At 37.7% G+C, this 14,966-nt stretch overlaps 1 protein-coding gene across 2 annotated transcripts in view; it reads left to right on the top strand.

Annotated features, from left to right (window-relative positions):
• The window catches only part of LOC116297771 (MTRF1L release factor glutamine methyltransferase), a 21,657-nt gene extending 6,691 nt beyond the window's left edge, over positions 1-14,966 (top strand). The window contains exons 8-12 of one of the 2 annotated variants that reach the window (XM_031706071.2): positions 918-1,031; positions 5,308-5,469; positions 7,690-7,732; positions 14,413-14,784; positions 14,883-14,966. In XM_031706071.2, the coding sequence (XP_031561931.2) occupies positions 918-1,031; positions 5,308-5,344 (151 nt within the window). In that variant the 3' untranslated portion in view covers positions 5,345-5,469; positions 7,690-7,732; positions 14,413-14,784; positions 14,883-14,966. The remainder of the gene's footprint in view (positions 1-917; positions 1,032-5,307; positions 5,470-7,689; positions 7,733-14,412; positions 14,785-14,882) is intronic. The other variant, XM_031706063.2, reaches the window with a different exon arrangement.

Raw genomic sequence — 14,966 nt, 5'->3', positions numbered from 1 at the left:
GGAGTTCCATAACAAGAGAGAGTGATAGGACCATGGCATTGTGGTACCATCAGGGAAGAAGAGGGGGACCATACCATAGGGGTTCATAACAGGAGAGAGTGATAGGACCATGGCATTGTGGTAAATAAAATAAAATAATATTGACTTTATTTAACGAGGGTGACATACATTACTGGTAACCCAGTAGTTTCCATTATGGCCCTCCTACAATTAATAAACTGAAATGAATGATCAAAGAAACAGAAATTGTGTTAAAGATCCCAACTGGCAAGGAGGCAAACCAGTTGGCTATTTACAAGCATGGTCGAGAAACTGAATCTGAACTAATCAGTGACCAGGACAAATACAGTCTCAGCTAGTGGCCACAGCGGGACTCGAACCCGGCACCACTGGATTGCGAGACTGACGCTATGACCACTCGACCATGCTGCCTCCTGATGTGGTACCATCAGGGGAGAAGAGGGAGACCATGCCATAGGGGTTCCATAGCAAGAGAGAGTGATAGGACCATGGCATTGGGGTACCATCAAAGGAGAAGAGGGGGACCATACCATAGGGGTTCCATAACAGGAGAGAGTGATAGGACCATGGCATTGTGGTATCATCAGGGGAGAAGAGGGGGACCATACCATAGGGGTTCAAAACAGGAGAGAGTGATAGGACCATAGCATTGGGGTACCATCAGGAGAGAAGAGGGACCATACCATAGGGGTTCCATAACAGGAGGGAGTGGAAGAACCATTGCATTTGGGTACCATCAGGGGGAAGAGGGAGACCATACCATAGGGGTTCCATAATAGGAGGGAGTGGTAGGACCATGGCATTGGGTTACCAACAGTGGAGAAGACTATAGGATAGTGCTATATGTCTAGGGTAGATTTTACAATTTCAAATTGATGTTTTTCTTTGTTCTACAGATCGATATGGCTTGAGATAGACCTCTCCCACCCTACCAAAATAAGACAGTGGATACATGAAAACCCGTCGTCTGCTCTAAAAGTGAACAATTTTTATGATGATTTTACACAAAGGTACGTAATGCTTATGGCTTCAAGTAATGGGTTTAAAAAAAAAAGTTTAAAAAATCTTCCGATCGTCCATATTCTGCTTGTGACACGCTCTCCACTCCTATTTCGACTGCGTTTTCTGGTTTTCACTTCTTCATAAGCTGCTTCCTACTCCGAATACGATTCTGTCGGAGACGAAAATCGGTTAATCTCAAACAGAGTAATATATGTTACAAGTGGCAATGAAGATTCACGTCAAGGAATGAATGTCACTGAATGTCGCTATAGATTAGATAATTAGTTCACAATTAGTCAAAAGCGGAGAAAGGAAATCTGCTTGCTTGGTATTTTCTCCTCTTTGGTCAGCTTGTGTTAAAGTGTTTCTAGATTTATTGAATATTTTTCACTTTAGCCTTAACTGTGTTAAGCTTGAATGCATCAGGTTAATAGCGGATCTCTACCGCCAGGTACTCGAGGACATGTTGCGCGAAGAAGTGCAACACTTAGGGAAATTAGTCTGTTGACCAGGATCAAAGTCGCAAAGGTCTAGGCATTATCTTTATAATATATTCTCTTGACAGTGATCCTATTCGATTTTAATAGAGTATCTTTACGAGTATTAAAAATATAGTAGAAATACTAGGAATGCTTCCAATAATTTTTTTACAAATTCCTCAATGTCGTCTGGCGACAGGTCAGAGATGTTTTGCGTATCGCGGATGCAAGCTTCCGAACGAACTAAGTTTTGAAACAAGTACCATAGATAACAAGAAGATATAACTAGCTAAAAACTAGTGCGAGCTGCGTCGGTGTTTCTAATGAAACAATAATGATAAAAAAGTAAATAATACACCGTGAAAAGATGAAAAAACTTACTGAAGTTTTACTCCGACGAAGGACTAGCGTCCGAAACGTCAGTAAGTTTTTTCATCTTTTCACGGTGTATAATTTACCTTTTTATCATTACCATAGATAACGTAAGGAATTTTAAGAAGATTATATAAACGTTATGCTCAAATCAGCCATCATCATTATATTTTAAATTGGATTACAATACTTTATATTTGTTTCTAATTTTTAGGATTACATTTGATATTTATATTTATTAATATTTTTAGTATTTATACGATTATATTATCTATTAATATATATTTATTTAGTATTTATATTTAGCATGTTGTAGGTGAAAAGCCCATTTTGGGAGATACAATAAAGTGTATGTATGTATGTACGAGTAGATGTTAAGCCCGATCAATTCTTTGACTTGTCCTTAGGGTTAGGGTTCAAAATGTTTCATGATCTAGCGGTTGATGCGAAAGATACTCCATCTCACCACAGGGACCACAGGGACTCTACTCGACATGGTCATTTTGAAATAAATAATTTTGATAAACTTGAATTTAATGCGCAGATGTTTTTAACTGACTTTTAGTTATCCTTCAAAGACTTCTGTGACCGAGGTATTATAAGTCTATATTGGTGGATAAGTCACCGCGCGCAGTGACGTGTACGTTAGAGACCTTCAGACCCGACTTCGAGTAAGAGAATGAGTGCGAGTTTTAAAATTGGTTCTGAGCGCGTGGTTAACACTGAATCGTAGAGGATTTCAAATTTGTTGCAACTATCTAAAGTTTCAATGTACGTACACGATAGTTACGATTTCGTTAATTACACCTATTTAGTTTGATTATTATTTATTTATTTGTTTAGCTTTAGATTATTATTATTGTACAGTCATTTGTATGTTATAAAATTGTGAAATTAAAAATTAAAAAAAGTTCGAAAAAAAAATCTACGTACACGATCACGACTACGAAATGAAGGTGCCAATCTTTAAAAGTTAAAAACTCGTTCTCGTTCTCGTACGCGTCGTCGGAACTGTGAATATTCGTTTTTTAGCTGCGAAGCCTGTGCTTCGAGGGTTTTTTTCCGGGTTCTCCGGTTTTCTTCCCTCCGTAAAAATCAACTGCTAAATTCCAATTCGATCATGGAACAAGGGCCTCAGGTTTGTTAGCCACTGGCTGCTATAATTGATACCCTTGTAAGACAAGGAAGATTTCTGGATAAAGACAACCTCAAGAACTATAATAATAGAGAGTTTTAGATTGACTTTGTTTCCTCCCCGCAAACGGCAAACGTGACCACGTTTTCATCGTTTTCCTGTATTTTACTTTACCTTTTACAAACCTTCTCACCAAGCGCAAATACTCTTTTGTTTTTCTACTACTTGGACTTTTTTGCGATTCTTTTTCAGTAATTTAAAATAATTTTTTACTGTTCAACTGACGTTTCACGTTTGCCGTGAACGTAAATCTAAAACTCTCTAAATAAATGGATTTATTAAGCGCCCATCCATGCAGATCTGCTCTAGGCGATGTGAAAAGTAAACGATAAAAGTAGAATATTGAAGCTACTTTCTAATTGACAAGAAAAAGCAGATTTAAACGGGAAGGTTTTAAGATTTGATTTAAAAGGGGACAGTATCGCACTGAAGAGTTCTATAATTGATGAGGGAAGAGAGTTGCAAAGTTCTGAGGTAAAAACAGGAAAGAATCGATGGCCGTAGAATTAACTTCTTAACTTAACTTGACCTGGATAAAACTTCACACAAACTATTTTTCAGTACAAGTGAAAACGATTTTCTACTTTTAGAAGAGTGAAGAATCAAATATGTCGAATAAATGTTTGATTGAGCTGAAAAAAGTGCAGGATTTTGTCGTAACATTTACCTCACTATTCCTGCCTTTGAATCAGGAAAGTTATTCGGCGATTTGTGATTTAGGAATAGAAATGTAAGACAGTTTTCTGTTTTCGATACTCTGGCCTAAACACGCCGGATGCTGAGGGAACATGAGAGAAGCGGAGAAAACTAAAGCTAAAGAAAATGAAGAAGCTTCTCAAGTATTCTCTTAGCATCCCAAGTGTTTAGTGATCAGAGTATTTAAAACCAAAAACTGTTTTATACTTTGATATTAAGATTGCGAGCACGGCCACAAATTAACGATACTTTTTCGTGCCGGCAAACTATACTAAGCGCAAATTCAGAGCGCGCGAGAAAAGAATTAACGCGAGCATTTTATTCCAAAATAAGGGCTTAATCAGTTTTTATCATATCGACTGCCTAGATGTTCAATCTTTGGTTAATATTTTTCGGGATTTTAGGTACTCTAAAATGCCGGTGTTTTGACCAATCAGAGCGCGTGTTAGAACTCGGTTATTTTATAATCTGCCTTCGTTTAAGGTTCAGCTTTTTCCTCTTAGAAAACTAGTATCGTAAACTGCAGTTATAGTCTTAATCTAATAACAGGTTATTGATGTTCAGTGGTCACTGCACAGATAGTAGATATTAGGAGGACAATTCTGGCAAGTTTAGAATCGAACAAGTCATGGCTTACTGGCTAGTGTGTAACATGCTATCGGTGTTGTAGTTATTACATATTCAAATACATAGTTATAGATCATGAAGGGAGGACAGTGTCATGTTCGACAGGATCAAATGAGCATAATTATGTGTGCGAGATACTAGTGTTTCTTGGGGTTTTCTATATTGCCGTTGCAATTCACTTACTCACTGAGCTTGAGACATGCTTTAACAGTTCACAGTCATGTTATTGGTATTGCGTTTTAGCTTGGTTTATGCCTCATTAATCTGGTGCATCGATTGCCGCGTTCGTTACTGAGTATGTTCACATACTTCAAATGTTCTTAGTATAAGAATCAGTTGTTTTATCGAGGACAGTGTCTTAGGGCTTGGTTTATGCCTGATCAATCTGGTGCATCGATTCGTTTGTTACTGAGCATGTTTGCTGTTCACATACTTCAAATGTTCTCAGTATAAGAATCAGTTGCTTTATCGAGGACAGTGTCTTAGGGCTTGGTTTATGCCTGATCAATCTAGTGCATCGATTCGTTTGTTACTGAACATGTTTGCTGTTTAAATACTTCAAATGTTCTCAGTATAAGAATCAGTTGTTTTATCGAGGACAGTGTCTTAGGGCTTGGTTTACGCCTGATCAATCTGGTGCATCGATTCGTTTGTTACTGCATGACCATGTTTGCAGTTGACTATACTTTATATGTTCTCAGCTAGGTAATATTAGAATCAGTTGTTTTATCGATAGAGGGCTGTGTTTTAGTTTGGTTTGTTCCTGATCAATCAGTTGATAAACAGGTTATGATGCATGCTGCTAGTTCTATAGTGTAAAACGGTTCATTGCTTAATGCTAGCAGCATGTTCATAGACATACTGACTCACTGTCCGTACCTCAACTGAGCCGGGCTGCTCTTTTTACCTTTTCAGGCCGCGATTCTGTCACGTGATAATGCCTGACCAGTGAAGTGAGGGCGTGATAGTCAGACTACAAATATGATAAATAGGGTGGAAATCGAAAGTCTATTTCTTCAGTCGTCATTGAGTCTTTTAGCAAAAGCTCAGCACATCAGTCTTCGCCAAGATAATAAGGTAAGTGTTTTTACTCATTTATTGTTTATTTTTACAATCACTTGGCTGGAATATCTTTTATATAAATCAATGTATTCTATCTATGATCAAGTAACCGCTGAAGAAATAAGTAATAAATGTTACATTGCTTTAAATCTGCAACGAGATATACCAAGGCGCCATTATCCTTGTCAGTGTTCTCAGTGAAAATCGTTCAAGTCACAAACCAGGATTTCAGTGGACAACAAGTAACAGTGTACAGTTTTTCCCCCAATGTAAATGCCGTGTCAAAAGTGTATCATTTATTATCGAAACATATTTGAAGGTCAGTCCTTCCCAAGGACATAGAACAAGAAGTAGAAATGACTGGTTTGCTTAGATCAAGAGACGTTATCCTCTCAACATCGAGAAAAGTCACTCTTGCTTTCATCATTTGCATCAATTTTCATATCATTTTTCTTCGTCAATAGAATATCCAAGCTTGTTTATCTATATATAAGTACATGGAGTGAATAATTAGAAGTAGCGAACGCTTTCTAGGTTGTGCCTTAGCCTCAGTCATCAGTCCACTTTACCTGGCTCAACTCGATTTCTCTTCTTCGTCATTCTAACGCATCACCCAGCTACATTTCTATCGATTCTCCAATGTTAAAACATTTTTTCGTTCGTTCATGAGCTCTATAGAAAATAAATAAGCAAGATTTCCAAAAATTCATTTATTTGGTAATTTGATAACATTTTTTGTGTGCTGGTTAGTACATGCATTTTAAAGAACACTCGTCCGACGGCTGCTGCATGCGTGTTTTTGGCGGGATTTTTACATCCAGCATTTCGTCAATATATTCTCCACGTCTTGTCAGCTATTTTACTCAACGTCTTTCCAATTAGTACTTCAAATAAACCTGTCTTTAATAACTAGTGTTTTCTTAGAATTCTAGCTTGTTGGTCTTTTCAAAACGAAAGTCCTCATAACTGTTTCGCAAACGCATTTTAATAAAGACTTGTTAAAGGGCCATCGGCGTCTCGTTAGCTTCCTCTGAACTATTGTGCGCCCTAACAACACCGTCAATGTTCGAACACCAAGTTACCATTTTGTAAATTTACAGCCACAATCTCAGACTTATTTTTTCTAAATATCCATGGCTATATGACATCAAATAATCTAGTTTTTTCATCTTTTTGTTCATAATTAGTTTAGTCGCTGAATATCTAACGTAGAATCCTATACTGTTTAGCCTTTTCTGCACTTCAAACAAGAAAACCTATAGTTTCAAATACGAAGTGGCATCGTTTTTGCATGGCGTATGAACAAGATGTCAGTTATGGCACGTACCAAAGTTTATGATATGTCACGTGGTTACAGTATGTCACGTGATCCACAAAGAATGTGCTCAATGTGATACTGCTCTTTTTGATGTTGGCACAAACGCAGTTACTTTCATGCATGTTTATTACAGTAAAGGGTTTCGCATCCTGTAAAGAAGATTTGAATATACCGAGTGGGCCGGGAATGTGATACATATAATGCAAGTCTCAAATGATTTCCGCTAGCACTAAAAATGTACGATGAAAAACAACGGTACATTCCCACTTACACGAATTAATCTGCTATTTTCCGTGAATATTATACGACCTATTCTATCACGCTATCAGTACCCGTCTCTGCCTGTCTCTGTTTACTCACTGATATAAAGTGTGCACACAGAACACTCGGGAAAAGTTGTGATGGTATTCCACTTCGATAAGTCTCTTTCTCTTCCCTCCCCTTTCCTCCGTCTCCTTCCTTCCCTTTCCTGTCTGTGTATCCATTCACGTATACTAACTGAAGCCTAAAACAACAACTGCCCTTTTCCATACACGAAACGTGCGCAATATTGAATAGCAAACTTAAGAGACCAGTTTACCTCTCCGAACCTCATCACTGTTTTTATTAGCACAGACAGTTTGGCGAGAAAGACGTTTAACAACCAGCATGACGCGTAAAAAAACCCAGCCTTCCCGTTAAGAAGAACATGAAAACATCAGCATGTTTATTGTTGTTAAGGAAGAGACGCTAACAGCTTGGCTTTCGAGTAGGGCATCCGCGGTCAAAGTGCGGGGACTTTCCACTCGTATGCAATCTTTTGTTACCATTTCAAATGGAAAGCAACACTCTGACATTGCTGATTGCATTGCTGTATGCAACGGAGCACACGACTTATACTTTCTCTTTCTTTCTCTTTCTCTCTCTCTCTCTCTCAGAGTGAAACTCGAGCTGTTAACAGCAGGCGGTGCGTTCACAGAGGTATGTACTCTACATTCCATTTTAGCCTAGTGAGGTGATTGAATGTCAGACTCCCCTACTGTGGCCACTTATTGCCGTAAGCTTCGATATGGTCGCTTATAACTTTCTATTATGCGTATACAAAAAACACTTACTATTGCTCGGCAGTTGGTGTCGCGATAGATTTCGCTAGAATAACAAGCTAATACCTTGCTTTACAAGCCTTGCCAGGAAATCTCTCCTTAAATGCCTCGTTTTACTGCCATCAAGTAACTTTCTCTTTTGCGACATATATAACATTCTAGGTCAAGTCACGTGGCTGCTTAACCGATGACAAAGAATGTTTTCCCACGCATTAGTATTTGTAACTGACGACGGAGTGTTTTCCCAAGCATTCATATTTAACTGACGACGGAGTGTTTTTTTGCACGTATTTGTTTGTTTCGTTCTTTTACTAAGTGCGTGCTTGTTTTCTGCCGTAAAATCCCCACTACTGGGTAATAAACATATTTAACTTCAGTTGAGTATAATTCAATGTTACGTAGATGATAATCTGATAATTAGTATCGGAAGCGTTGTAGTATTTACTTGTTTCAAATGATCAAATCCGATACGGAGGATCCGCCCTATCTATGAACTCCTCAAGTGTGACACTTTTCATTGGATGCACTCTAATATTAGTCAGAATCATATTAAATAACCACTCATTCAGTGCTAGTTGAACACCAGGTGTTGCAAAACAAAAACAGGTTTAGAACAGCAACTTTTAATTACCATAACTCTAGTTGTCGAAAAACTCTTAGTAGAAACTACTAGTTCTATGTAAAAATAACGAAGAGAGAGACATAGATAATTGATTAGGCATAGAACTGCAAGCAGCTTAAGAAAATACAACAGATTTAAAAGATCCTAAGCGTTTTGTTTTCCTTTTTCGGCTTTTTAAGATTCCGGCGTAGAGAAAAGAAGCGGGGATTTTCACCCCACCGTTGGGGCTGTTTCTAGATCCTTCTAGAACTGATGAAATTTTCCCTCGCTGAAAGCAATCATAACATATCGAAAGGCAACCGGGAACCCGTGACTGAAGCGTGGCCTAATACATGTATGTGACTAAATCGTGACAAAATACATTTAGTGGTGTTACGTCAACTTCCAAGTAGTTTATTTTCAATCTCGTACCCAGAGCCCACGTCCCTATTGGTCAGTACCTGCAAATTATTAAATTCCCGTTATTAACCGTGCAAGGCTGCACAAATGTAAGGATTATTAGCAGTGAATACTTGAATCAATCACGTAGGCTTTACCATGTCTAAATAACACCAGGTGACACCTTTGACCTTTCATTCATTCATAAACCGGCGAACAAGAAAGACACCAAGAAAGGTAAAACAGTCTTTTATCCATAATATTAGTGTCAAGCCGAAAATCACAGTATGTTTTTAATGCTATTCCACAATAGTTACTCGTACTAACTGACTTTCCGACTTTCTTATACCACCTCGTTTTATCATTTGGCGGAATTAAGTTATTTTCCGCGTTAGTCATAGTTGGTAATTTATTTAGTAATTTTTTTCCACGTTATAGTTTTATACTATATCATTGGTTGGTTGCAAGCATTCTCAAGAGAGTCAAAAGACAAAGACATGGCGGCCATTGTGGTGCCGTTAACAATGGATGCTAATGAGAAATCTTTTGTTAAATGGCACCAACATGGCCGCGGTTGCGAAGTAGTTGCGCGAAAAATTGGTAACGATTAGGACGGGTTGAATGATAGGGCTGTTTAGGGGACGCCATTTTGAACTCGTTGATACGCGAAGCAACAAAAATGTGACTGGATTGAAAAACGAAAAAGACAAACGTAGTCCCTAAGACAGTCCCATGATGCAGCACGCGTCCTACTCGGCCCCAAAAGTTTATAGTCTTATAGACCAACAGACTAACAGACCGACTGGGACAGACCAATTAACCTTTCCGAGGTTGAGATTAAGACTAGGTCGAGTTGACATATCAATGCATTTTGGGGCTGTGTTAATTCCAACCAGCTGTTTTGAGAAGAAATGTTAGCCAATCAGAATCGAGTAAATTTGCAAAACTGGGTTGTCACTTTTCCTCCTGAAATTATGGATTTCCAGGTCACAAAATGGAAAAAATAGCATTGCTAATGAGCGCTTGATAACAATGATAATAAGGTGACCGTTGAAATCAGAATGTCAATATCGTTCTCGGGCATGTCTAGCGAGCCTTATTTACGAGCCTGCGATTTCTCGGTCTGCGGTAGTTCACTTTCCTTTACGTATTTCCACAAGGTCCTACTTTGTAGGAATAGATAATAGGCAATAATTAATAGTCTAATAATATAATAGTACAGTATTTATTACTGAATTCAAAAGATAAAAAAAGACATATCTAATGTTACAAATATAAATAAATATAATGTATAATATAATAAAATACACCTACTTGCAAGAACGTTGTCATACGAAAATAGAACATTAGTGATTTAGTGGGATAGGAATTATATTAAAAAACAAAAGAAGATCACTGAAGCTGAACTTTTTCTTTTGTCTTTTAATGTATTCCTTTCTCACTAAATTACTAATGTTCTATTCTTGTATGTCAACGTTCTTGCAAGTAGGTGTATATAAAACTATATTACTAAGTCATATTTATAAATTGATTTTGGTGACTTATTCTTCCGTAATTCAACTTAGGTCGTGAAAAGTAGGACTAGAACAGAACGATCTCCTGTAGTACTTCTACATGATGAATGAAAGAGCGTAGGCCAACCAATTAGGTCATGCTCACGGCTTAGTATTGCAACTCTAATGAAGAAAGACCTTGATAAAGTACTGTTGTGTAGTACTGTTTGTAGTTCTTAGATTACGTTGACATCTTGATGTTTTTCTACATACACCTTTTTCAAAAAACGTCGGTCGGAGATCTGAAATCTGAGACCGAAAGGAATTGTGGGTTGTAAGCTGTAAATTGTTTTGTGGTTTTAATAAGTAGTTCGCCAATAGTTAATATCTTGATATATCAACTTTGAACGATGACCTGCGCTGGCAAACTATCTGGGTAAGTGTATATTCAATTTTTAACGAGAAAACACTCAGTCCCCCACAATTCTAATCGGTTTCGGATTTCTGAAATCAGATATCCATTCGACAACGTTTTTCGAAATAGGTGTATGATTTGACAGGTTTAGCCACATAGAACAATGCAAACTATATCTCTCTGCTGTTAGTCGGTTTCTATCACTACAACATTTTTACCTTTTGAGATTTCTCCTCCAACTGGGCTACAGACTTCATCTTTACAAATTACTTCGACTTAGTTACTGAACAGTTGCAGTCTGTTGGCAGTGTGTTTGCAGTGCCAGCATTCATCACGGGGTATTATTCATTAACTTCCACATAATATTACCATTTGCTTGAATAGCGTCCTCAGGTGTTTTCATTATAGCTTACCAGTTCGGCTTGTTTGCAACAAGTTGGTGATAGTTTATTCTAATTTCCTCTTGCCTGGTTTCTTAGATGTTTTCACTTCTCATTTATGGTTCTTACTCTCGCAGTTATTCAGTTCTTACGTTTTTACCATTACATTTTCCATCGTACAGTAAAGACGACCCCCCAATTATCGTGTTATTTAACAGTTTTATTGCCCGCTATTATGCAAATAACATCACATCCTCGCTGACTTCAGTGTAGTAGGATGTCTTAACTGATTGGTTTAGCCGCCGGTATAGTACTGGTTACTGCGTACGTGACACATCACCTTGAGAATTTTGGTAGAGAACTAAAACGAGTGGGAAGTCACTAATGGTATTCACTTCCTCGAAGCTAGTAGAGAAATGTCCTAGGTTATTACCATCACTTTCTACTTTCCCTCGATGTAAACACTGTTACTTCCTTAATTGAAGACCATGTTGTAGTGATAAAGGGTAGTTGCTCTCAATAATAATACTCGTATGTCGTATGTACTCGTATGTCGTATGTAGTAATAATAAGTAGTTGCTCTCAATAATAATACTCGTAGTTGTACTCGTATGTCGTATGTCGTATGTAGTAATAATAAGTAGTTGCTCTCAATAATCAGAATAAGTCTTGTTGAGACGTTTGTCAGTACATCTAGCGTAACGATGAAGATACGTAACCGATAAAGACTGCCGTTAATTTACACTCCCCGCGTGAAAAAATATCTGAATTAAAATAACTAGAGACACAGTTTAAACATTAAACCTGGCTGCAAGTTTAACATCTTCAAAGACATGCAGTACTTGTTGTATAATAACGAGAGTCTAGTACAGGTGCTTTCGCGTTGCCTTTAGCGAACGGGTTCCACCCACGCCTCTACGTCTTCCTTAGTTTATTGTCACTACTGTTTCATCTTTTTCCTTGTCTTAAAACGTTTGTTCAAGCCTGTTTTAGCGAGTAAACCATTTATCAATTCCTCTTCCTCTTTTTTGATAAAATTTATAAATATTTTATCGAAAACTAATAAAGGTCGTAACATAAATCTAATGAGAAGTTATTTGATGGTCTGAACTTCTTTTTAATTCAGTCATCCAACTTCCCTTAATCAACGGGGCTTTCCCTTCAATAAAACCATTCATATTGGAAAGTCATTTGTTTTCAAGGGGGGAGGGGTGGGGCTACTCATTAGAAGTTATTTTATGGCTAAAATTCTTCACAATTTAGTCATCCAACTTCCCTTAATCAACGGGGCTTTCCCTTTAATAATATCATTACTACTGGAAAGTCATTTGTTCATGAGGGGAGGGGGAGGGGGTGGTGAGAACGAGTAAGGACTCGCTCTACGATGCGATAAAACCGGCGATTTTGAAGAGTTTCAAACATTTGAAAATATGTCCTTGTAGATTTAAGATTTATTTTTACATCGAAAAACTCAAAATTCAAACAATTTTCTTCTTCTATAGTCACAAATTAGAAATAACTCCATACAGACATTCATTTTGATATTGTATTGCGCTACGATTTTTTTACAACTCAACTTTGTTATTTTCTCTTAAATAATGCAAGATACAAATTTATTTTAAGTAACAAAAATGACTTCTTTCAGGCATTAAATTTCTACTGAATTGCCGATTGCCGGGCCATCTGTTAAATTTGACAGATTACGATATAGAATGAAAGTTTGAATTTTCATTTCGAAATTGAATAATTTTTCAGCCTACATCGAAGCTAAGTAAACAGTGGTTAACGTGTGGACCCAGTGAGGGGGATACGATATGATTTTTACTGACGGCACGTCACGCATTGAGTAGGCAAAATTACTAACGCCCTCTACAGTCAATATTTGTCCTTGTTTCTTTAATTTTCCACTCTCTTTTATTGCTTTTTGTTTTTTCTTTTCTTTGGTAGAAGCGAGAAATACGGGTGAAAAAGTTCAGGAAAGTTTTCGGCAGATGGCAGGAAGAAACAACGTGACAGGAAGGCTAGATAAATTTAGCAATAAAGTTATTTGATTGACTTCCTTACTTTTTATTTAGGTCCTCAATTAAGATAATTGCCCGAGCAATAGTTGATAGAACGGCTTAGTCACTGGTACTTCCTTCCCTGATGAATAAATGCGTATTGATTCTCTAGATGATCTGGCAGAACTCGCAAGCCAGTCGGTGGACAGTCGGTAGGCAGTCGGTAGGCAAGTGTGACCTAGACCTGGCCAACCGCCAACATTGTAAAGTAACACCAATTTTTTGTACGAAAAATAACTCTAACAAAGAAAACTTGAGACAACAAGTGTTGGAAAGTGTGAGTGAAGTAATAAAGGAATAATGAGTTATAGTATAGAAATGTCTTCAATTAGGTACAATGTATCTAGTATAGAGTAGCGATACAGTCATCACAAGTGACACAGGAAATGTTCTTGAACAATCTACTTCCGGTCGTATTTTGTTCTTCTTGATCGTTCTTTTCTCTGGGCTATATTTCTATTTTATACTCTTTTATTATCCCTTATTACCCTGTAATTTCGATATGGCTCAGGATATTATTGAATAGATAGCTTTTTTATGTTTGTTTTTGGATAAATTGTTTTTCCTGTGTCGGTTGATAGGTACATAGATTAAGTGGAATGTTGTAGAGATTGATGTCTGGTAAAAGAACACAAAGCCAGGGTGACTTGCATAACACTGGCTGTTTGTTATGTGCTCAACTAGTGTCTTAACCAACTAGTTGAGTCCAATCATTACTCTAATGTTATCCTTAGGAACAAAACTAGTGACTGCATAAAGATACTGCCTGACATATTCTTCACAACTTTGACCTTCGTTACATGCCTACTGAAGTATTATCAACTCACTCGCATCTGCATTGGACTTAAATATGAGGCTTTCAAACTCGAACAGTCAAAGAATTTGCATAATTATTTAGTCAAAAAAATCGCTCTCTCTTGCTTTTTTTGCTGGAACTTGCTCAATTCAGCAAAGATATCCTTCATTCCTCTTTATATCCGGTTTTAAACAAGCTGCCAATTAGCGGTACGTTCAAAGAATGGGGAGGGTGGGTATTTTGCTTGTTTGAGCAAATGAGGCGCGTTCCTGTTGACAAGAGCTCATTCTCTGACCAATAACATTCAAGTATGTATGTAGTATTGTTCGCGAGAACGAGGTAGCATTGATTTGTGCTAGACAACAACACGACAGAAATTTGAAGTCAGTAAATTTCCAATGCGAATGATTGCAGGGTACGAAGAATCATAAAAGGAATCTAAACACCCACGCTAAGGCCCTCAGTAAGAACTCAAGAATTCCTAAACTATTACTCATCCTGGAGGTGTACTGTTAAAAGACTGGCTAAATCACCGGGAAGTTGGATTTGTCAGGATTTGAGAAAGTTGGCCCACTGAGCTGGCTAACTAAATAACTGGATTGGGATCAAAGCCCAGAGAGTGCGTCCTATCTAAAACTACGAATGGTAATCAGCGGGGAGGTGGGGAAGATGAGCGATGCGGACGATATGAAATCCCCCAACAACGTGATGGAGAGGAACCAGTGTGAAGACACGGAAACTCCTGTTAAACGTAAACGAGGAAGACCAAAGAAAGTGGTAGTCGAGGTATGTACCAAACTACGGTTAGTGTTGTGTATCATATGACTGAACGTGGTCTAATACTACTCATATGTTGCATGTTGTTTTGTTCTGATAAACAACAGAAGCCAACAGAAGAGAACACCGACGGCCCTGTGGTGAAAAGAAAACGAGGTCGACCTAAAGGATCAAAAAATAAAAACCCTAAA

Source organism: Actinia tenebrosa, unplaced genomic scaffold (genome assembly GCF_029948245.1).
Source record: "Actinia tenebrosa isolate PJP-AT-01 unplaced genomic scaffold, QUT_ActTen_1.0 PGA_scaffold1__47_contigs__length_23844297, whole genome shotgun sequence".
Taxonomy (NCBI): domain Eukaryota; kingdom Metazoa; phylum Cnidaria; class Anthozoa; order Actiniaria; family Actiniidae; genus Actinia; species Actinia tenebrosa.
Note: the sequence above shows the minus strand (reverse complement) of the source record. Positions and strands in the feature narration are given on the sequence as shown.